The sequence below is a fragment of the Barbatula barbatula genome, assembly GCF_947034865.1.
Source record: "Barbatula barbatula genome assembly, chromosome: 6".
Classification (NCBI taxonomy): domain Eukaryota; kingdom Metazoa; phylum Chordata; class Actinopteri; order Cypriniformes; family Nemacheilidae; genus Barbatula; species Barbatula barbatula.
In genome coordinates, this window is record NC_136765.1 from 22,892,242 (window position 1) to 22,916,285 (window position 24,044).

Below are 24,044 nucleotides of genomic sequence, written 5' to 3' on the forward strand. Positions count from 1 at the left end.
ATGCACTTACTCTCAAACTTGTTGACATACTGAAAAGCGTTAAAGGAATCTGATTGGCTATCGGAGCTTATGAGGTCACTTCCGCTGGCACTAGCTGGTGAAGTCCACTCAGAGGGCACACCTGGGTCGTCCGCAGGTCGTGTGGCGTTTTGGCGGTTCAGGAGCTCTGGAAGGTCTTTGGGGATCTCCAGACTACCCGGGCTACTGCCACGTCTTGTCATGCTCTGTTGTGCGATGTTTAAAGGCAAAAAGATAGAACATTGGTCTCCTTTACTCCCTGAATAAAGAACTCTGGTCTATGTTCTATTTCTTTACGATACTCTAAATAAATAAATGTTTTCATATACTTTAATTAAAATCGAATGACATTTTATATATCAAACCAAGGTTGTGTAGGTGGGCAAAAAAATACTAGCCTGATAGGATTTCACATCTGCTGATGACATTTCACATCACATCTGATGACATTTGCTAAAGAAAATGGACAATTCTAGACATCATGTGATTATACGTACAGAATTGCCTCGGGCCCTCAGCCTCTCCTGAATGAACTCATCCATAAGATCACTGACGTTCGGGTTGCTGTTGCCGGCGTCGTTGGACATGGGCCTCATTTTGGGCGTCAGCTCATCTTTATTGGCTATGTTTAAATAAACAACAGGCATAATAGGTCTTTTTAGTAACTCAGCACAGATCATAGACAAGAACTGGTCACACACAAGCATCAACACGGACTGATGTGTACTGACTGCTCTTCTCTTTTTAGTTTGAGGACAATGTGAAAATAAATACAACTTCCTTAAAGGACAAAAGTTCCATGAGTTCCTACCTAAATATTGTTAATGTAGAAATTAGGGCTGTCAAACAATTAATCGTGAGTAATCGTTTTCAGAATAAAAATGATTGTTTACATAATATATGTCTGTGTACTATGCATATTCATTTTGAATCTATAAACACATTCGCATACATGCATATATTTATGACATTTACATTACATTTAGGCATTTGGCAGACGCTTTTATCCAAAGCGACTTACATTGCATTATCCTATACATAGGTATCTGCAATCCCCTGGGATCGAACCCACAACCTTGCGTTGTTAACACAATGCTCTTATCACTGAGCTACAGGTGAGCTATTTTCAAAAAAATGTTATATACAAACTAATAAATAATGATTAAAAAACATGTAAATGTTTCCTAAATATGTATAAATGTATGTGTTTATGAATAGAACATTTTAATGCACAGTACATATATAATATATAATGGAAACTTTTATTCCCGATATGATTCGTTGCTATTAATCGTTTGACAGTCCTAGTAGCAAGTTAATCTTATTTTATTGAACTACTTACGAATGTTTATCATATACAAATGCTTAATGGTAACTTGGTTATACTAGCAATACATTTCTATACTACTCGAAAACTTTCAGTTGAGCCTAAAACTGAGCCAGAAAACGTCATATTTTATTGAAATGTTATTGAATTTATTTTATTGAAATGTTAATTATTAAATTATGTTTACGATTTTTCCATTGTCACAGATAGGTTTACCGGACAGCATTTCTTAATCTATGGAGAGCGTCTACAGCTAATGTTCTAAAACTGTCTAGAGGTCATGAAAATAAGCAATCAGAAGCATTATCACTATTGTCCTTTAAACATAAAAATCTTTAACATCAACATTAAAACAACTAAACAAAGACACAAAGAAAATTCTTAAACGGATAGCCAATCACAGAACTGATTTCATCCAGTGAAGCGATGCAGTTACTCACAGTTCATGCAGTCCCCTAATAGAGACAGACAGACAGAGACAGAGCGAACCATGGAAATCCAACCCTAGGAGTTAGTGAGACTTAACGGTGCCCACGGTTAAAGTTAGACAGCGGTGAGTATGTTAGAGGGGACAGTCTCCATTTCAAAAAGCAAAAAGGTTAGGGGAGCCTAAATAAAACAAAAAGGCCACTCTTTGGGCTCAGATGCATGATGTAGGCATTGGAATACTCTTGGTCTGGTTAGTTCAGACGACAAGCTGTGTTTAAGTTACAAGGACCCTTATGAATGAATTGCTTGCACAATAAACTGTCACCAAGGGTTAATCTAACTGTGGTTGCATTTCTATTACAATGACTGCTACTGTGGTAATGACAAGCAGACAAACCTTAAACAGACATAACATATTAAGTTATCAAAATACAAGGCTCAAAGATGATTTTGCTGACTATGGAAACACACACGGTGATCGATTAAAAGAACGGCGCTGCCCTCTACTGGCATATATAAAACACTAGTAGGCTTATGTAAATACGTTTTAAAACATTAACTAAGAAACAGCTATTCTTTATCAAACAGTGGCTTTTAACAGTGATCAGTGTATTTTTATGAATGTGTCTGTGTGTGTGTGTGCGAGAGATGGACAGAGGGTGTAGAGAGGTAGGCATGAGGTCGCATGCAGCATCCAGGGGAAGAGGGGCAGCAGAGATTAGGTCCCCGAAGCTTGAAGGGGGGGAAGGGGGCGTCCCACAGGGAGACCGTTGATCTTTTGGGAGTCATTTGGTCAAATTGAGCTACTTTAAAAGAAAATACCAAAAAATTCAATCCGCATTCAGCAAAAATCAAACAGTCACAAGGAAAGAAAAAGGGAAAATGAACAGGCCCCTTTGTGTACATCCTCCATGTTGATTGAGCCAATCGAGTCCTCACCTGATGTTTTTCTTCCAAAATAGCCCATTACGTGTGCATACAGGTCCTTCAGGTGCGCCTCGGGGGCGGGCCCTTTGCCGTGCCGCTGGGGTGACACCGCCTGGGCCTTGGGTTTGGAGAGGGCATGGACCATAGACTTATACACACCACCCAACAGCGCCGCCTGCTGCTGCCGTGAGGGGCTGCAACCTGACTCCTGAGACCTCGATCGGGACCCTCGTGGGCGGAGAGTCGGGCGGCCGAGCCTGCCACGCCTTGCCCCGCTGGCGGAGCTTTTATCCCGCTCAGTCACTTCGCAGCAGACGACTCCCTCCCCTACCCCCTCTTTCACCTTGGCCGCTGCCCCGCTCCCGCCAACCGAATGGAAGTGGCCGAGACGTCGAAGCCGGGTCTTCCAGTGGGCCTCTTTGGGGTCCAAGGGGTTGTGAAAGAGCACAGACTCTGTGGACGGGCGGAAGCTAACGTGCACCCCACCGCTGTGACGCTTTTTTGGGTCTGAATGGGAGAGTTTGGTCCTCTGTGTAACCTGGGACGGCTGTGAACTAAGCTCACTCTCACTGACCCTTTCGGTAGCGTTCTGCCGGTGTAACTGTGTGATTTTGCTGCCCTCTGCTGGATGTACACTAGGGACGATGTGCGTCTCTTCCTGACCGACACCTTTCTGGGTAACACTCAAATCCCAATCACACTGCTCTAAACACTCATAAAAACTTTTCTCGCTCTGCTCCATCTCTCTATCCCACTCCAGAGCCCAATCCCCACTTCCTCCAAACTGCACCTGCCTGCCGTTTGCAACTGTCTCCGATTTCGCCCCAAACACCTCTAAATCGTTCTCTTTGCTACAAAACTCCCTGAAAGCACTGAAAACGTCCTCCTCACCATCACCTTCGATCTGCCTGACCGGAGCGACAGCTGGACAAGACCAATCAGGAATAAAGGGGGGTTCCTGCCCTGGCATCTGGCAGAGGTGGTCATAGATGCTCTCACCCAATTCTAGGGATGCCTGGCTGTCAGGGGGTGGTTGTGGGGTCGGGGTAAAGTGAGGGGACTCGGTTAGGGCCGAGGTGGTGGTTGTGGTGGTAAAGTGGGTGGAATGAGAGGGACTATCAGAGACAGGAAGTGCACCTTTGACCCGCTCGGCGATGAAAGGCTCCATGATGTCAGAGGCGCTGCTGCTGCGGGGAAGAGGGGGCTGCTCCAGGTCACCGGAGGCTGAAAACACCTCTGACGACGGAGTCTCCTCGCTCTGAGAGCAGTGGCGAATCCGCGGTCCTCGCTGGGCCATGGGAGGTTCCTCCAGGTCTGAATAAAAACAGAATGATATGAAATAAAACACTTGTTATGAAAAGAAGCACACAGCGATACTGTCAAAGAGCAAACTGAGGTTAAGCAACAAGTCGAATTTAAAGGGTAACTCTATCCAAAAATAAAAATTCTGTCATGAATTACTCACCCTCTAGTTGTTCCAGAAATGTATAGATTTCTTTGTTCGGTTGAACACAAAGAGAGATATTTTGGAATAATGTTAACAACCAACCGTTGTGCAGTCAAGGGTGCTTCAGAACTGTTGGTAGATAACGTTATTCCAAAACATCTCTGTTCAACGGAACAAAGAAATGTGTGCATGTTTGGTACAACTAGAGGGTGAGTAATTCATGACAGAATTTTAATTTTTGGGTGGAGTATCCCTTTAAGAGAGATCTAGAGAGGGGGGTGGGCGGTATGACTCAATTGTGGCATCTGTAATTGTTTTATTGCATTAATGGTATGTAAAAACATTAAAGTTTAAAGTGTAAAGCAGAATGCCTACTAGATGTTATACCGCCCGTCCCTACTAGGACATGATAAAACACCCATGATGGGTGTTCATCCTGTAGAATAACACTTTGGCCACATTTTACATGCAAAAAGAAAATACATGCATACAGCACATATACAAAAACATAAGCCACAACATAGACAAATTAAGTGAACCACGAATGAAACTTGAAAACCTAAACTGAAAATGTCAAATCACAAGCAAAGAAAATAAGACTAACTTCCATATATTAACATCTCGGCAATCATACCGAGAATGCAAATTCTAAACATTCAAACAAAATGATGGTAATGAATTGCAGACACAAGATAGACAACCTGAAGAAGTTGTTTTTCTCAAAAGATCTGGACGTGAAAGGGGTTTATACAAGTGATGCAAAGAGCAAGATGAATAATAGTGGAAATCCACAGGCTGGGCAAAACAATCAGGCTCGTATACAAACTAGTTCTGTCAAAAGATTAATCGGGATTGATCACATCCAGAATAAAAGTCTGTGTAATAATATAATATATGTCTGTGTACTGTGCATATTAAATTTGTACTTGCATTTACAGTATATAAGAAGGGTTTGGTTCCAAAATGAGATAACTCACGTTTTTTTATTGTGCATTCCAATGAATATCAATCAAACTGCAGTTGGTATGATTTTATTTAAGCCATTTTAACTAAAAGAATACTGCTAACTAACACAACAAAACGCAATAACACGATCTCAGTTTGGATGATAAATACAGATATACATAAATACAGATGTTCAAATTTGGTGGAACCTTTAGGGCTCATTGAAATAATGCTTTATTCTTCCCGAAGAGTGATGAAGTTGATTGAAAAATGCTATGGTATCATGTATACTTGCATGTCTTTGATATGTCATAGAATAAAGCAAAGAAGCTGTGGAAAGAGATTAATTTTTGCTTATTCTGCAAAGATATTCTAAAATGGCCTGGACACATTTGTTGATACCCCTTAGAAAAGATAATACATAATTGGATTATAGTAATATTTCAAATGTATTTGTTTATTTAATTAGTATCAATGAACATGGACCAGAGAAAGCAAAGGATAGAGTTGTCTGAAGAGCTCAGAAAGAAAATAATAGACAAGCATCGTAAAGGCTACAAGACCAACTCCAAGCAGCTACATGTTCATGTGACAACAGTTGCAAATATTATTAAGAAATTTAAGACAACCTCCCCAGGTGCGTCAGTAAGAGGAAAATCGACCCCAGAACAGAAGGATAGTGCGAATGGTAGAAAATGAACCAAGGATAACTGTCAAACAGATAAAAGCTGAACTCCAAGGTGAAGGTATCTGATCGCACCATCAGTCGCTTTTTGAGCAAAAGTGGGCTCCATAGAGGAAGACCCAGGAGGACTCCACTATTGAAAGAAAAACATGAAAAAGTCTAGAATCTGCAAAAATTCTTATTGACAAGCTACAATCCTTCTAGGAGAATATACTTTGGACAGATGAGTCAAAACTGGAGCTTTGTGGCAAGTCACATCAGCTCTATGTTCACCGATGAAAGTTAGATTTTTTTCAAAGAAGTGAACACCGTACCTACAGTGAAACATGGAGGAGGCTCGATTATGTTTTGGGGCTGCTTTGCTGCATCTGGCACAGGGTGCCTTGAATGCATTCTGGAGCGAAACGTAGTCTCGGGTCATGGATCCTCCAACAGGACAATGACCCAGAACACACAGCTAAAATCACACAGGAATGGATAAGAACAAAACATTGGACTATTCTGAAGTGGCCTTCTAGGAGTCCTGATCTGTATCCTATTGAACATCTATGGAAAGAGCTGAAACTTGCAGTCTGGAGAAGGCATCCATCAAACCCGAGACAGCTGGAGCAGTTTGCTCAGTAAGACTGGGCCAAACTACTTGTTAACATTTCCTTGCAGTGATTGCCTCTAAAGGGGTCTAGGTTAGGGGTCTCATCAATTTTGTCCAGGACATTTTCCCTTGTTTATTATTTACAATATTATGTTGAATAAAAAATCAAAAGCAAAGTCTGATTTCTATTAAATATGGAATAAACAATGGTGGATGTCAATTACTTTTGTCATTTTAAAGTTATTTCGGAGAAAATTGTGCATTCTTCGTTTTTTTATGGAGGAGTAACAACAAATTTGAGCATGTCTGTATATGCAATATAGGAATATTTACATACCAATACCATACAGTACCAACAATAATTGATTATATATATATATATATATACGTTTTTTCTGTTTTTATATGCATGTATGTTTTTATAAATGCAAAATTAATGTGTATGCACAGCACACAGTCATACATAATGTAAACACAAACTTTTATTCTGGATACGATAACGATTTGACAGTCCTAATACAAACACAATAGGGATGCACTGAAATATAAACAACTTAAGCTGATCATTCTTTTCATTATAAAAATATATAAATCAGGAGGCAGATCAAAATAAATTCTGTGGTCTGTTGTTTTAAAAAGCTGGTGCTCACAATGGATCAGGTATTATTCACGCTTTAAAGAGACAGTTTACCCCAAAATGAAAATCTCTCATCATGTATTCACCCAAATCTTATTCCAAATATTCCTATGAATAGTTCCCCTTCAAAATAAAAATTTTGTTGTTATTATTTACATGCCCTTTTGTCATTTTAAACCTGTATGACTTTCTTCTGCAGAACACAAAAGAAGATATTTTAGAAAATGTTGTTCACAGAAAGCCGTTGGTCCCTATTGCCTTGGTTTTGTGTCCATACATAAGTCAATGGGGACCAATGGTTTTTGGTTACTTACATGTTTCTAAATATTTTCTTTTGAGTTTTACAGAAGAAAGAAAAATGTAAAATGACAACAAGGGTAAATGAGTAAATGATGACAGAATTTTAATACTGAAGGTGAACTATTCCTTACATTATTTAAAGGAATCAAAAGCAGGCAACTGTAGAGGGCTATTGTTACCTGTAATGGCTTATTGTCTGAAACGTAAAGAATTTAGCTCAAATGATCTGCCATAAAACCAGCTGATAGACAATAAAATTGTTAAAAGATATGATCAGTTGATACTTAAAAATCTGCATCCTCTTAACACTCACAGACATGCAAGGCACCTACAAGATAACTCACAAAGCAGCTAAAAGTGCATGAAACACCATATTACATGCAGTTTTTATTACCAGTACATACACAACACCAGACAAACAAGAGTTGCCAATCTGCAGACAAACACAAGCATTGGCATTCAGGGGCAACGGATGCGGTCGGAGAGGAGTGTGCCGATAAGAGCGTAGAGGGCTCTACCTGACAGCTCATCAGCTAGGGGAGTGAGCACAGAATCAGGCAGGAGAGGGTGAACGGGGTGGATCAGGACAGGTGCGCTTTTAGCACTGCGGATGAAGGTTGAGGACAACAAACTGTCTCCCGTAGAGCAACTACGCAGAGCTACAGCACACGCACGCGCACACACCCGGAGAAAGAGAGAGAGAACAACAACCAGACGGAGAGTGAGACAGGAAGTAGGGGAATAAAGAACGGAGGCACAGAACGTGAAGTGGTAAGAGTGAAGGGGGAGAGTGATGGCAGAAAGCAGTGAGCTTTGGAAACAACACAGGAAGGGACCTGTGCACTTTATGTCAGGGCTATTCAACTTTGGTCCTGTGCTGAATGAAGTTAAATAGTTTACATAATCTATCAGAGCTTCTTAAATCAGCTATAAACGTGAATATCGTATCTATGATAATAATCTTTTCTTGAGATAAGAAACGTGACATGTTAAATTTGTACAGTGTAGAAAACAAATTAACATTGTAGTACAAAGATTTTCAAAAAGAAAGGACAGAAGGTGTCCGATAACCCGACTTGCCCACTGTCTTCTGTCTAATGATCCTTCTGGCCTTCTCCATGCCTGGAGATCCAGCTGTGGTAGCACTGCGCTGTCTCATCACAGCCGCCTGGCCTGGGGGGTCTCGACTCCAGCCTTTAGAGAAAGAGCGATCCACAACCATTTTCTGCCCCTCGTGGATGCCACCTAGGGATCACCAAAATAAACATTTCTTACCCACACGAGGGTGAGGTAAACCGCCATTTGTGTGATTTTGTGTTCAATAGATTCTCACCTTTGCCTTTGTGTTTCTTCTGTTTCTGCTCGCTAAGTTTGTCCAGGGGCAGCTCGTTCAGGTCCAGGTTGTAAAGATTGCGAGCAAGTACCTTTGTAAGTGTTTCCATGGTAAGGGACCACTCGGTGACCAGCTCTTCCCAGCATGTGAGAGAGGAGAGTACAGACAGAAGGTCGTCCCACAGCTCTCGAGAGACGTACACGTTCAGATTCCCTTTGATCCAGGCCACAATCAGAGTCTGAGCAGAAGGAGAATGAACTTATAGGCATCTCAAACATACACCAAACTCATCTGGTAAGCAAAAAACTGATATCTAGTTTCTGGAAGTGACTTTTTGTGACTGATTTATTAGTGGGATTTGCAATGGTCGACAGCAGATTTCTAAACAGCAGGATGACTGGTGGTTGATGATGTACAAGCTTAACTGTACAGTGAAATATGTAACCCAAAAATAAAAATTCTGTCATCATTTAGTCACTCTTCAGTTGTTTCCAATCTGCATACATTTCATTGTTCTGATAAACACCAAAACCAAACAGTTCTTGGCCACCATTGACTACAACAGTAGGAAAAACGACAATTTTAGTCAAAAGTACCCAAGAACTGTTTGCTTTCCTACATTCTTGAAAATATTTTCTTTTGTGTTCAACAGAACAAATTAAAGTATTAAAGTATTAATAAAGTATTTTTTTCTACAATGGTAGTCAAAGGTGGCCAAGAACTGTTTGGTTACAAGCTTTCTTCCCAATATCTTTCTCTATGTTTATCTGAACAAAGAAATTTATAAAGATTAGGAACATATCACTTTTGGGTGAACTGTTTGGGTGAACTTTAAAAGCCATCATATGATAGTAAGCAGTACCTGAAAAATTGCCCCAGCCAATCGGCCAGATAATGTGTTACTCTTCTTGCCATGAGGCATGATGGAAGGAGGCCTCTTCATCACACATTCGGTTACCCTTAGCAACACCAACAGGATCTGTTCCCTATTCAGAAAAACACACGCAAACACAGAGTTCTAGCTGGTTAATTTCAGCATTTTGTATTAAACCAAGTAAACGCTTCGAAAAGAGATCAAGACCAGAATGCTGAATTTAACTTCTCACTGAATACTTAACACAGACAATCTGATTCAAGTTTTAAATGCGAGGATAGTTGTACCAGGTCTTTTGGTTCATGGTCTCATGCATGACCAGACTGCGGTATATGTTGAGCACACGCTTGCACATGTCAACATGCTCCTCCAGAAGGGTCTTCATCTCATTGGCGGCCTCGAGGAGGAAGACATTAGAGGAATTGGTGATGAAAGCCTGCATGAAGAGAGAGATTGTGAAAACTAGATTAGATTAATGGTGTCTTTCTTTAAAGAGCCGAGTTAATGCTCAAAATCCTGCGTAAAAACAATTAGCTGTGGCCTAATGGTTAGAGTGTTGGGCTTGTGATCAGAAGGTTGCTGGTTCTAATCTGAGTGCCAGCAGGTCATGACTGAAGGGCCTTGAGCAAGGCACCTTACCCCTGATTGCTCTGCAGTAATGTAACACTGTAAAAAACTACTTGTAAGTCGCTTTGGATAAAAGCGTCTGCCAAATGAATAAATGTAAATAAATGTAAATTAGAAGAATGATGTATAAGGGTTAGTACTGTGGTTACCTGTAGTGTAGCTTGAACACCAGCATGAACGTTGTGCTCTAGCATCTCTGAGTCAGATGATCTACTCCTGCACCAATCAGAATTTCGGTTGTGAACGGACACGGTCACATCCTACAAGCACAAACACATTATGCATAAGTGGGTACAAAACAATGATATCCCTGTTGCTCAGTTGGTAGAACGTAGACTGCAAGTAATTTTAAATAAAAGCTTTTGACCAATGCGTAAATGCAAATATAGTAAATTTACAAATAAAGAACTATGATCAAAGATTGCTTACAACATCATTCAGAGGTACAGTGATGGCAAATCGATACCTTTTTAGTCTATTAACAGCCTGCCAGTTTCTCTTTTTTCTCACCTCCTTGTCTCCGTCAGCTCCTTGCTCATGTGTGGAGTCCAGCTGGCTTGAGTATCTATCTTCTTCTGGCTCTCTCATAAACACAGGCTTATCCTGCTGAGAAATCCATTCCTGATATACCCGTACCACCTTACGCATGGCTGCGGCTTCACACATGGGCAGCAGAAAGGCCTGTGGGATTTGACAAATTGTTTATATTCAGTTTATATAATTTTAGAGAGCAGTGACTTGATAGATTGTTTGATGCTTCTTCCCTTTAAATAACTCGAAACACAAAAGAAAAGAAATCCCGTACACTACCAGTGCTTGCAATGAGGTACATTTAATTAGTATAACAACGTTTCGGTGCCATGACCTTCATCACACACATACAAAGTAACTTGTGAGCTATGATATATGAACTATTTGTGTTTAACATGATTTAACAAGGCGATACATCCCTGTTCCTCTTTGTAACATCCCTGTAACATCAATTTACAACGTTTCCTAAATCCGAACAAAGAACTCTCATCACCGACTATAATACGGCTTACACTTCTCATTTCTGTTCATAGGACGGTTAGTTTTGTTGAAGCTCTCTGTTCCTCTTCTAAAAAGCTCTTTGTCTTCATGAGAGAATTACCTGTCGAAAGATCTCCGTGATGAAGTTGACGTTGGTTCTGGAGGAACAGAGGACCCGTCGGACCACTTCTATGTCGGTGAGGTGCTCCTCATCCATGCTGCAGAGACTGGAAGTGCTGGGCTCTCTCTCGGTCAAGGTGCTGGTGTTGGAGTGCGACTGCTCCGGCTCACCAGCCCCTCCACCATCCAGAGAGTCCTGTCTCGGTCCCACATCTTCTCGGGCAGCTAGACCTGCTGCTGCTCTCTTAAACAGCAACGATAATGCAAAACTGAAAGTTACTCGCTTATTCTGCTATTTCCGTGCTGCTGAGCGTGCCATTTGTGAAATAGACAAAAATAAATAAAAAACTACAATGAATTAACGTTAACATAGGAAAAACTTAACCCAGGGTCAAAACTGTCCTTGTCTCAGGATTAAAAAAGATGACACCCCATTTTAAAGCTAAATGAAAAGTATAGCAAAAAAAATGCATTTAGATTTTTGCATACTTAACAATAAAATGTTTTTACATTCAGATCTAAATCAGAGACACTGTATAGAACAATGCAGGGTTCAAAGCCTTAGTTTTCAATATTTTGTCTGCATCACCTTTAAAAGCGCAAAACGTTATTAAAAGCTCCTTCTGCGCTGTTACCTGTATATTCTTTGGCACGTTTTCACCTTCCATGCCAGGGATGTGTGTTCCTGCGTTTGGCCTGGGTTCCAGCCAGAAGGACACCAGCCAGCGGATAAATATGACTCTGGCATTGAGGAAGTTCTCTTTAGTTGAGTACAGGGCTTCATTGGTCTCTGGGTCTCTTTTTAAAACAACGTAGTAAGGCTTTGGTCTCATGGGTGGGACATCTATTAAAAAAAGGACCGACATACATATTATACCTCTGAGCAACAAATATAGTCTTGTTATTATCTTCAACACAAGTGAAACGTATTTACTTTGCATTAAATAGCATTTTACATGCAGCCTTACCCAGAATAGGATTGTACAAACTGGTCTCCTTGGAAAAATTGGGGAAGATATGGGGCAGGTAATACTTTTTAAAATTGGCGAAAAGGAAGGCGAACCCCCTTTCGTGATTCTCCTTACATTTCCACTCCAGACTTTTGGCCTGTAGGAGAACAGAGCAGACAACAAGCTCAGCACATGCACGGGGATACAGCAGTCCATTTTTTTAGATGAAGAAGTGGGTTGGTGGAGGCAGGCAGCGCGTGGTACTGTTGTTTGTGTTAGGGAGGGTCTGAAGCAGAGCAGCCGTTGTAGCACAAGGGTGTGCGAGGGTCCAGACATCTGTGCTGAGAGTATCTTTGAGCATGCAGATCTGGGGTCATGTATGACTGTTCCAGCAGGTTTCTGCAGCGTTGGCATCAGGTCTGTACCGGCCAAGTTAGCATCAGCATGTAAGCAGGGTTAGTAGGAGGTGGGGAGTACCTGGTTTACCATGTATTTTAGAAGAGCCTCCAGGAAGTAACCGGCTAGATCCTCCTGGGATTTATCTCCGGACTGGGGTGGCACCAGGGGGCTTATCTCTTCTGGAGTGACTTGGGCTGTAGTAGAGGACAAAAACTGTAATGAATGCAGTATCCTTTGGTAGAATGCAAAAAGGATACTGCATTTAAATAAAAATAAAAATCACAATGCGTGCTTTAAAAAAAGCTATGTTTTATATAGCATATAATGCTATATGTTTGCATGTACCTTCTTGAATGGCTAGTTTTTGTACATTCACATTAATTATAACTTATAATTATAAGGCTTGAAGCTTTTAATTTCAGTTAAAATCAACACTAACACTCCTGAAGGTTCAGAGGAGGGCTGATGAGATTATCCAGGGTGCGAGGGCCAAGCTCGGACTGCGGTGCTGGGAATCCTGGGATCAGACAAGCAAAGATCCAGAGCTGCTCTTTTAGGGCATTGTGTTGAAGAGCCTGCATCCATAGCAGGAACAGGCGCACACCCTCCCTGCGGATCTATACAACACACAGAAAACATGATCAGAACCAGATAATCTGTTAGATTAATGTATAAAATGAAATAATAATTAAAATCATTTGACACTTTTCAACATTATGAACATCCACCAGATGTCTGTGAACAAAACACTTTTAATGAAAATGTATTTTGTTCCCAACAGAATAGTATGCACATCATGTTTTAAGTAAAAAATGTATATAGTAAGTGGGTCTTTACTCTTCATTGCATAGATAAACTCCAACAAAGCCTATCAAATACGTATACCCACAACTAAGCAATCAGAATAATTTCCAAAGAAGCTACAAATGTCAGTAACGTATAATTTGAAATCTCGTATAATATTAGTAATACCTTTAGGGAGTTTCCAGTGTGTAGCAGTTTCTTCAAAATGAGACCTATGAAAAAACACAACAGTTTAACCTGAGCATTGTTCAATTTAGGCAAAGCTGATCCATTCACTGTACATATTTACACTGTATGTTAAAAACGGTCTACATATTGTTTATTGTAGTGCAGTGTCAGAGTTCTCGGTCAGATCTAGGTATGTCTGGGCCTCAGATCCTTGGCAATCTCTGTTTCTCTTGGTGGTCCGTGTACCCTTCTGCTAAAAGACTTTACAGCAGAGGAAAAGGAAAGACCACCTTCCAATACAAGACTTCAAGACCACAACCAGAAGCAATGTGACAAATTCCTTTTTCAAGCAGCTTGAACTAAAATTGTTATCATCTGTTATTTATTTATATCTATTGTAGTCTCATTGGCTTTATCAAACTATTAAAAATAGTTAAAAAATAAGTGTTTACCTATGCTGTGGAACTGCCATCGTCCTTGTATTCGCTCCGGTAACAGCTGTAATATTTTCTGCAAGAGAAAAACACTCAATGCAGCAAGTCCATATATAATAGCTTCATGTCAATCATTGAAACAAGAAATTAGTTTATTAACAAGTGTCATTAGATGTATTCATTTAGCAGACGCTTTCATCCAAAACAACATACAGTTTATTTAAGCTTTACATAGTATCAGCACATGTTCTCTTGGTTTTGAATCCATGATAAATAAGTGCAATATTATTATGCAATATGTATTTACATTAACAAAACTGATGGGCAGTGGTTTGAAAACACACACGTCTGGCTTTCTTACAACATTACAACAGTCTGAAATGTGTGCAATTCCTGCAACCAGACACCACACATTTCTAATCCTGAGAGTGGATTAAATACACAACCATGTGTCTACTAAACACAGACTCATGGGGCATACAAGGTGAGAGAGGGCTTATCCATGACTCAAGAGCGTGTTCTGTTGGGTGCGGCAAAAAACACCTGTTCAGTGCTTGATAACAGCTATACTTTATTAATGACGCAAACATTACATGTTGGCTGAACGGTCTGAGGGTCCCATGCCAGTTTGAGCAGATGTAAATGTCTGCATGATCTAATCAATGTGTTAAACTCTAATTTATATAACTTACCTCAAATATAAACAGAATCGAATCAAGCTCCTCTCTTTGTGATTTGTGACCTACAGAAAAGAGAAAAGGAACACAAAACAGAGAATATCAGCGAGGGTTCACAGAAACCCAGAGGGCCGCTATTAATAGCTCAACAAACAAGGGAAACTATCTGATCTGTAGTACATGAAAACGTGGTGCACATATGTGGCATCAAGACAAGCTCAAAACAATCTTTGTGCCTTCCGACCGAAATTTCAGTTATCTGGTTAGTGAGCAACAAACCAAATATTTTGCAGCACCATTTGTTCGGATAGCTTTTAAATGTAATATAAGAATTAGGAAATACAGTAGAACATTGTCGAAATTATATGACTGACAAATTCAGTTTACATGTGGCCATGGTGGCAAAAAATGCTGTCTAGATAGGCAGCACACTAGGTTTTAAAACACAGCCATTATGCCTCAAAAGAGAGGTCAAAACCAGCGAGCAGTTCTCTGAATACTCAATAAGCAAGTGTGCAGTGTACCGAGACATAATGAGGCTGTGTGACTGAGCACGAGTAACTGGGGCTGGCTCATTTCTGCCATAACAAACCATTACATGGAAACTTGTCTCATTAACTTCTGACTGTGTGTACACAGAGAGCAGCCATTCCTCGAGAAACATCAAGCTGGAAATCTTGAGCAGAAAACATTCTGAAAAGACATTACACAGCTGATGAGAGATAAGATAAAAATACCAGGTTCTTACCTTTCTGTTTTAGGTTAACCTCGATGGTGACGAAGTTTTCGAAAAACACGTAGTAGATGTGCGAGTAATTCTGCTCAAAAAGGTGCTTGAGTTCCAGAGGCTCTGCATTTTCTGCAAAAACACAACAACGAATAGATTACCAAGTAGTCAGTGAGCTACTGCTTTTTCCAAAACAACTTCAAGAACAATTAAGCCCAGTCTCCCTGGAAAGACCTGAGGTTAAGCGTCTTGCTCGCGAGCAAAATGGTTGATAAATCAACCCCTGAACCAACAACAATCTGGTTACATAGTCGAGCACCTGGCTGACGCAGAATAGTAAATATACAGTATTCAGCACCCTAAAAGTATACAGACACTTAATATGCATGAATGTCATTGCATTACATAACAAAACATTAATATGTCAATTTAGCTACTTAATACAACAGCAATACATTATGTAACAAACAAATGCAATTAATCACCTGATGAAACATTCGTAAATATTCGTAAAGAGTCAATATTTACAATAACAGGGTTGTATGGCGGTAAGTGTAAAGGCATTTCCAAAGAGTCACTAATTCAATTTCACTACATGACAGAAATGCGGTCAGGGTGCGGATGGAGGGTCAGGGGTCAACCCCATTCCCTCCGTAACACTATGGCATAAGCACCGGTCATATAAATCAACAACATGACAAATGCTTACATTATGTATAGAAAAAGCAATACAAACTAAATCAGACAGTCTGTTAGATTCACATAACAATCAGAATACTCCTTTGATTGTGTATTTTCTCATTTATGTCAGCTATTGTAAAAAGCAGCAAGAAATTAAATTAGAGATGCACCAATATATCGGCCAATAACTTGTATCAGATTTTTTTCACATTTTCTTCTATCCTGTCAATCAAACGAGGACAAGAAAACGCAATGAATTTGAGCACTGTATATAGAAAATGTTAAGAAACATCACCAGTTTGTTGTTCAATATTTATAATCATTATATGAATTAATAACATTCAGAAAGTTAAGAAATATTAATTGAATCTTCAGAATCGGTATACGACCGATATGTCACTCTGAATAATCGGATATAGGTGCATCTCCAAATAGAATTCAAGTCAATTTCATGCTGAACCGAATATTATGAGTTAACGTTAAGAAAATCTGCACCAATGGCAATGACTATGCTCAGCACACCCGTCAATATTTGTGCATGAACAGAAATCCGGTCTGTGGTTCCAGCTCCACTTATCATCTATACCGCATACAGGCCGTTCCAAACAGTCCCATGATGACTAAAGACATCACTCAAGTGCCTGCCTGCACCCAGTATGTTTACAGAGCTTGAAACAAAACCTGGTACAGATCAACGCTGATAAACAGATGCTATGAGCACTGAAGGAGTACAGCTTGCTCAACAAGTATATCCACACAGATACAGACCAGTAGGGTAAAGCATTATCAGTGAGCTCTACAGCTCTAGCTTCAACAACAGACAGACTGATGAGAACTTTGGCGGAAAATGTAGCGCAAAAGAGAGACGGATGGTGCTTACGCTGGCTGTCTGAAATATTTGTGAACTTAAATAGCACACTGCAGAGGGCAGACAGAACTAAACATCAAACTAAAATCACAAGATAATGGCCGCCGCCTTTAAAGAGAAACCGAATACCACCGTAAAGACATTCACACCAAGAACCTAAATTAAAATCAGAGTTAGATCATAAATTATGAGAGAGCATGAAGCAATCTGTCGAGAACCCATTTAAAGATTGACTTCACATAAAATATTACTGTCGATCAACATTTCTCAAGTCCAGCATGCTACAGATTTATAAACACAGGAATGTTCATGTAGTGTAGTAGGCCTTAATCATCCAAACAAACTTTGCTGTCAATGAACTGTAAATATACATATTTATTATACATTTATTTTAACGTTAAATATATTTTATACCTGGCTTATACTGTCACATTGGAGGACTTGTTGTTAAGAAGTTGCAGTCACATGTCTTATCTCAAAACTGCTATCAGTGTTCCTGCCATTTCTCTGCACACCCCCATCTGTTTGCATTACACTTCCGCAGATCCAACAATGCACAAAAGCTTAACTGAGCGCAGTTCTTTTTTTGGGTAGATGGTGTGAATTTTCTTTAATACGTGAATGCTAACCCACTTTACAAAGCAAAGTACATCACCGCTGAATAAATGCCCCACATTTAACATTACTTATAGAAGTCCCACTATAACGTGTATAGAATTTGGCCTAATACAACAATTGTCAAGTTACTAGAAAAAGTGCTGCACACAACATATCATACTTTTTGAAACAATGTTTTGCAACTGGACACCTAACACTTCAAAAAGCGATGTATATAGTCAAAGGTTTAGGTCAATGCAGAGAGAATGTTAGTGCCTGTGTCTGTGCATGTGCGAGTATGCATACTCTGACATGTAGCAGACGATCAACGATTCGAAAGAATGTGAAACATGTCATGTAGTATAAAAGTAAAATAACTTATTTTGCTATCCTTAAAGTTAACTGCTTTTACCAATTTAAAGCATTGTCACAGTGATTGTAAATCGCATCATTTATTAAGTTATCGCATATCACATTTTTCTTGAATAGCATGCAGCCCTACAATGAAGCCGTTTCCTTGCCATTCATAGCAACACATCGTTTTCGGTTCAGAACAAACATCTACTGTAAGTACAACACAATGGTACCAGGAAGCCTGAAATGCCACACGGAGCAATACAGGGTCGAAAAATGGGTCGTGACCGCTGAAGCCAACATTTCAAATGACACTTTCACACCACCCCGAGGAAAAGCAACTGCACTGAGTGAAATCTGTGGTGTTATATAAAGTGTTTTCACGTCCAACATTCACCGGGAAGTGTGTGGAGCGTTACAGCCAAACAACTCAAAAACAATCCTGAGATGCATTGCTTGTGACTTCCTAGACCAATCCCAGAGGAAGTGCTTGTTTATTTCTGGTATTCAGAGATGTTACACCCAGTCCTGGAGAATCAAATCTTTGCTGCCCTCCTCCACCCAAACAAACGGCTGTTCAACTTTTTACGCAATAAAAGGCTTGAATGAGCATGACACATCATACATTATATCCAAAATAACTTATAGGGTAACACTTCATAATAATTTTTTGTCAAAATTATTTAAAAAAAAAAAACTACAATAATAAACAATATTTCTACAGCATTAATTGAACATAATGTTTATTATTTTATCATTTACAAAACCTTCAAAAGTTGTAACTGTTAACATTAGTCATTCCACAATCACAATGAACTTACATGCGCAATTGCGGTGTATGAACTAACATTAACAAAACTAATTCTTTTAACAAAAAAATTGTTGTTTTAACAAAAAAATTCACATTTGTTTAAAGGTTTACCAATGTTAACAAATACAACATTGTTGTAAAGTTTTACCACTTATATTTCTTGTTGACACCGTGACACCAAAAAATAACTGCATCAAATGAATAAATATTAAATAAAGCAGAAGACAGAACATCCAAATAAATAAAATAGGACTTTATACAAATGTTCATGTTTGTAAACTGTAAAAATAGATTTAGTGTCAGATTGACATCTAAACAGTTTCCATTACACAGGTTTTGAAATAAAAGCAATAAATGACAGATCATAACATACACCATTGCAAATACACTATGAGTGTCAAACCTCAACTCAAGCAACCATGCAAGAATAAGACGCACGATAAAAACAAATGCAAAACGAGACACACTTTTTACTTGTCAACTCCTAAATGATTGTTTGTATGTTTTAAAACTACAAAATAATACGAGACCCCACTGAACACTGCTCCATTCTCATATCCACATCTAGCATGCTAGCTCTATGCAAGACAACACCACTGACACGATATAATGAAAACAAATGCTCATTCTCACCAATAACGATTCTCAGGTGTTTCAATCTTGTCAGCACGTCCTTTTTAGGGTCGAGCACTTTCTGTGTCGATTTCCTGACATCTCCATGAGGTTTTTTTGAGAACATTCCGAGATGTTGAAGAGCTAATGTTAATCTTCAGTTAATTCCCTCCGTCATGTGCGGATCTGACACACTCACGGAGCAAAAGGTGTTATGGCTCGTGAGGAAACGTGATGAATTAGTGGCGAGGGGTGCATTTTTGCAGAGGAGGTCGGACAAAAGAAAAAGAGCAGGCAGCCCTCTTCTGTGAACTACACACCTCTCGGAAGATCTGCAAACATGGCGGAGGACGCCGCGACATGAACACAAACAGCTTCATCGATGCCAGAGCTATTCAACGCTCAGACGTCATGAGGCACAATAACAGCATTATACTCCACAGGACACGGTTGACGAATTAACTTTGGTAAAGTTAAAGACTCACCATGTTTGCTATATAATAATGTTATAATATACATAATAATGTATATTGTTATTTTTATTTACAATAATTTTACAAAATAAAAGTCAAATTGCTACGTCAAAAAAGGACATTTTTCATATTTTTGAAAGAACTTGAAAAATACCTCTTTTCAATTAAGTTGTCTGAGAACAAAAGGCCTTAAAAACATCTGTTTGTAATTCCTTTCCTTTTTTCAGTGTCATGTAATTATCATAATTTATCAATATGTTTAAGTTACATGATTCCCATTTGTGATTTTTTTTGTTTATTCTTGTCTGTTTTTGTTCTGTTTTCAACTGTTATTATTTGTATATTGTTTTAAGCAATAAAAATACATTAAATTAATTGAAGAAATTGAAACACAAGCTGTGAGTGTGGACGACGGTCGAAAAGTGTCCGATATTGCAAATCATTTATAGTATAAAAGACAAAGACTAACACAAATGTTGTTGTTATTTAAAATTATAATCACACAATCATTTTACCCCGTCGTCGATAGATTTATACGGTCTATTTTAAAGCCATGAGCACAGAGCCCGTGACGAATGGGAAATGTAGTTCACTTGTCTAGTAGGACCAGCAGTGCTGGGTGGAGCTTTGTCTCAAAAAACTACAAACCCCAGAGTGCTACAGTAACGTACATTCCGCGCCAGAGACTGCATTTCACAGTGGAGCTTGTTTTGGCTAATGTAGTAAAACATAGATTTTTTGGTGACAAAATTCCAGATAGACTTAATAAAAACAGCGATCCATTACGTTGTATTATTATATCCAGGGTGAACTACGAACAATGCTATTCTGCAGGATTTAACCGTTTGTTCGCAAGGTACATGTTGACTTCTGTATGTTTTGTTTTTAGCATTTTAACACCAACGTTACGCTAACAAACACGTTTGGCATATCTTTAATCTTCAGCACTACTTTCAAAGAAGCTGTCTGCAGATTTCGTCAGAGTATAATGCCAGTGCACGCTAGAGAGAAGAAAGAGAGCAACCATGAAGAGATGGAGGTGGATTTTGCAGAGCAAGATGGGAGCAGTTCAGAGGATGAGGAAACCGAAACCTCGTCTGTGTCTGAGGATGGAGAAAGTTCAGGTAAACATCAGCTATCTGCAACAACTATGGAGTAATTTAGCTTTTTTTCTACTCATTATATTATGTGTATTGCTTACAGTCAGCTGACACGTCAAAATATTACCTTTGATTCATTTATTTTATACAAATATCCGACAATGCAGAAATGGACGATGAAGACTGTGAAAGGAGAAGAATAGAATGCCTTGACGAAATGAACAATCTTGAAAAACAGTTTACTGACCTCAAAGACCAGTATGTAAACTGATCATTTGTTCCTATTTATAAGCGATGTTATACATGCATGCATATGCATTTTCAATCATGTACATCTGTTTTATCAGGTTATACAAAGAGCGCCTGAATCAAGTGGATGCCAAACTCCAGGAAGTGATGTCAGGAAAAGCCCCAGAGTACCTGGAGCCTCTTGCCACACTTCAGGAGAATATGCAAATTAGAACAAAAGTTGCAGGTCAGTGTGATGTCCTAACCAAACGTGCAGTAAACGTGTTTATCAAAGTGTGTATTTGTATAAAGTGATTTTAGAAAACAAGGGGGATATATTTCTAAACACATAATTTGCTCAATTTATACTTGAAGGCATCTACAGAGAGCTGTGCTTGGATTCTGTGAAGAATAAATATGACTGTGAAACTCAAGCAGCTTTCCAGCATTGGGAGGTGAGTGTTTTAAGATGTATTCAAACCATTTAAAATTGCCAAATGTCTGCCAGTTAGAAGACGATGATTTTCAAAGTGCTCTCTAAATCTGTTCGCATTGTCTCTTTCAGAGCGAGAAACTGCTATTATTGGATACAGTTCAGAGTGAATTAGAAGAGAAGATCAGACGTTTGGAAGAAGACCGTCATAGCATTGATATTACCTCAGGTGCTGTAATGCTGAATATAGCCGATCCAGTTTTAGCCCTCCCACTTCTACTTTGGTGTTATTTATGCTGTCTTTGTTATTCTTCATCCACAGAGATCTGGAATGATGAGTTACAGTCGAGAAAAAACAAGAAGAAAGATCCGTTCAGTCCGGACAAAAAGAAAAAGCCTGTCGCTGTGTCAGATATCCTTTACTGCACCTTGCTGAATATTCCTAAAGTAATTTGCATAAGCAACAGTATGTTTCTTAACACTGACACGCCCATATATTGTTTATATGCTGCAAGATTTGGATATACTGGAGGATTGGACCACTATCAGAAAGGTTGGTGCTATGAAATTTTTTAGCTCCGTGTAAAGAATAAATGGCTTTGTTATGTAAATTATTTATCATATTTATATCTTGTAGGCCATGGTAACATTAGGACCTCACAGAGGTAAAACTGATGGTAAGATCATTTTATACAATAGGGCATTGCGTAAATTAGATATAAAAAAATGATCACATGCACATCCTACTAATAACTCTTGTTACAGATAGATTAATGTTTCTCTATTACAAAAATGACTTTAGATTTACCATCAAATTTACATGAAGCATCTGCTTAGTGTTAGGAAATCGCTTCATCAATATCTATTTTGATTGCTTCATTGTGTCAAATGTTCATAAAGTTATAATCGTAACAATAGAATTTTGCATTTTGTAGTCGCATCCTCAAAGAGTGACAAACATCAACACAGCGCACGCTCCGAAGATGGACGGCTTTTTTACGACAGCGAGTGGTACGCCCGCGGTCAGGCCATATGTATCGACAAAAAAGACGAGTTCCCCACGAGGTGAGAAATTTGAGTAACCAGCTCTAAAATACACTCAAGCCCGTATTGATCTCTCTGCAGACTTTTGTGAGTTATTGTTCTCCACTGTCTCTCTTTCATACAGCGCTGTAATAACTACAATCAATCAGGATGAGGTGTGGTTCAAACGGATCGATGGGAGCAAGTCAAAACTCTACATCTCACAGCTCCAGAAAGGCAAATACACCATAAAACATGCCTGATCCATGCGAGACCCGATAGCTTTTCAGTGCAGCAGTCGGGAATGTTTGACAGTGTCTTTATTGTACAGTAAATCACGTTTAAATACTTTTTTGGTGTTTAAAAATGAATAAGTTGATGTATTGACTGTTTGCGAAGACAACAGTGTTGATGTTCTTGTACTCTCATTCTTTGTTCAATGCAGTGCCATTTGTACAATTATTACTACTATAAACAAGGTCAAAATTGTAATATAATTATGGGTACTTTTGTATTTTGATATTAGGTTCATTTTCCTTTTCATTCAAGGATGTTAAGATCATTTAATGAATTTTCAGTTAAATGTACATGAATGGAGTTTGGTGTTGTATTTTGTAATACCATGTCTGCCCACCAATGTTTACCTGTTTGTTTTACATATTACTGTTTTCATGCATAAATGGAAAGTTTGAACACTTGTCTTTGGTGACAGTTAAATGAATCGGTCTTGTTTGTGCAGCATCTTAAAATAAATTACAGATGTGCAAGCCATTTTAGCAGGGAGTAAAAAAGATGTTACCACAGTATTCAAAAGTCTCAGCTGATAACCAGGATGTTAGCGGTTTAATGTTTTCTGTGTTTGAAGAAGAGATACTCTTGCTGCTCTATTTACAGTTTAAACAAGCCATAATTGTGCTCAATACTTTTTGTAATTCACACACTTCAGTTCTGGTTCACTGTTGTCATTGGAGTTACAGCGCCACCATCTGAATTTTTGGTGTACTTGTGTTTTATATATTTTTCAGATTTGTCTATATTTTTGATAATTCTGTGCTGAATGTGTTTTTTCTTATGAAATGATGTTGAACAAACTTCCAAATATAACATATTGAAAGTACCGAGCAATGATTTTTTATGTATCACTGAGCTCTAAAACGGTGTCATTAAGTAACAGTATTTTGTTATAATGTTATTTAAAACTTTAAGGCCCGGTTTCATAGACAAGGCTTAACCTAAGCCAGGACCATGCCTTAGTTAATGGCATGTTTTTTTCAGTATCGTGACATACACTAATAAAACCTCATGAGATGAGGAAAAATTTTGGGTGGGACTTGATTTCATCCACCAAGAACTGGTTGGGTCGTTAAAAGTTGCGAGATCTGGGGTGTATTCCAGAAAGCTGTGTTAATTTACCATCAGATTAACCCTGAACT

General features: G+C 39.0%; 2 protein-coding genes across 9 annotated transcripts in view; one reads left to right on the forward strand and one right to left on the reverse strand.

The window, feature by feature from the left end:
- Window positions 1-19,722, reverse strand: part of ralgapa1 (Ral GTPase activating protein catalytic subunit alpha 1) — a 52,696-nt gene extending 32,974 nt beyond the window's left edge. Inside the window, exons 1-20 of one of the 3 annotated variants that reach the window (XM_079459438.1) lie at window positions 19,376-19,722; window positions 15,453-15,563; window positions 14,720-14,769; window positions 14,046-14,103; window positions 13,594-13,637; window positions 13,061-13,238; window positions 12,700-12,815; window positions 12,241-12,379; window positions 11,908-12,116; window positions 11,274-11,516; window positions 10,652-10,822; window positions 10,291-10,401; window positions 9,802-9,950; window positions 9,503-9,626; window positions 8,641-8,878; window positions 8,388-8,552; window positions 7,826-7,966; window positions 2,714-4,015; window positions 516-640; window positions 11-224 (exon numbers count right to left, since the gene is read on the reverse strand). In XM_079459438.1, the coding sequence (XP_079315564.1) occupies window positions 11-224; window positions 516-640; window positions 2,714-4,015; window positions 7,826-7,966; window positions 8,388-8,552; window positions 8,641-8,878; window positions 9,503-9,626; window positions 9,802-9,950; window positions 10,291-10,401; window positions 10,652-10,822; window positions 11,274-11,516; window positions 11,908-12,116; window positions 12,241-12,379; window positions 12,700-12,815; window positions 13,061-13,238; window positions 13,594-13,637; window positions 14,046-14,103; window positions 14,720-14,769; window positions 15,453-15,563; window positions 19,376-19,481 (3,994 nt within the window). In that variant the 5' untranslated portion in view covers window positions 19,482-19,722. The remainder of the gene's footprint in view (window positions 1-10; window positions 225-515; window positions 641-2,713; window positions 4,016-7,825; window positions 7,967-8,387; window positions 8,553-8,640; window positions 8,879-9,502; window positions 9,627-9,801; window positions 9,951-10,290; window positions 10,402-10,651; window positions 10,823-11,273; window positions 11,517-11,907; window positions 12,117-12,240; window positions 12,380-12,699; window positions 12,816-13,060; window positions 13,239-13,593; window positions 13,638-14,045; window positions 14,104-14,719; window positions 14,770-15,452; window positions 15,564-19,375) is intronic. The other 2 variants (XM_079459437.1, XM_079459436.1) reach the window with 2 other exon arrangements.
- A 761-nt stretch (window positions 19,723-20,483) lies between these two features.
- brms1la (BRMS1 like transcriptional repressor a) lies at window positions 20,484-23,974 on the forward strand. 6 transcript variants are annotated; one of them, XM_079459298.1, is made up of 11 exons: window positions 20,484-20,683; window positions 20,790-20,951; window positions 21,095-21,185; window positions 21,275-21,402; window positions 21,531-21,610; window positions 21,721-21,817; window positions 21,911-22,000; window positions 22,077-22,141; window positions 22,226-22,265; window positions 22,524-22,653; window positions 22,757-23,762. In XM_079459298.1, exons 2-11 carry the CDS (start codon window positions 20,816-20,818, stop codon window positions 22,872-22,874), a joined length of 975 nt encoding a protein of 324 aa, XP_079315424.1. In that variant the 5' UTR covers window positions 20,484-20,683; window positions 20,790-20,815; the 3' UTR covers window positions 22,875-23,762. The 6 variants fall into 6 exon arrangements, with proteins under 6 accessions (XP_079315424.1, XP_079315425.1, XP_079315426.1 ...); XM_079459299.1 differs by having other exon boundaries at window positions 20,485-20,683; window positions 20,773-20,951; window positions 22,226-22,253; window positions 22,757-23,731; XM_079459297.1 differs by having other exon boundaries at window positions 20,502-20,683; window positions 20,787-20,951; window positions 22,757-23,772.
- Window positions 23,975-24,044: the final 70 nt, after the last annotated feature.

Coding starts and splice junctions, on each gene's coding strand:
- brms1la (XM_079459298.1), top strand. CDS start 20,816: ATGCCAGTGCACGCTAGAGAGAAGAAAGAGAGCAACCATGAAGAGATG. Junction 21,611..21,720: donor CAGCTTTCCAGCATTGGGAG/GTGAGTGTTTTA, acceptor TGTCTCTTTCAG/AGCGAGAAACTGCTATTATT. Junction 22,266..22,523: donor TCACAGAGGTAAAACTGATG/GTAAGATCATTT, acceptor TGCATTTTGTAG/TCGCATCCTCAAAGAGTGAC.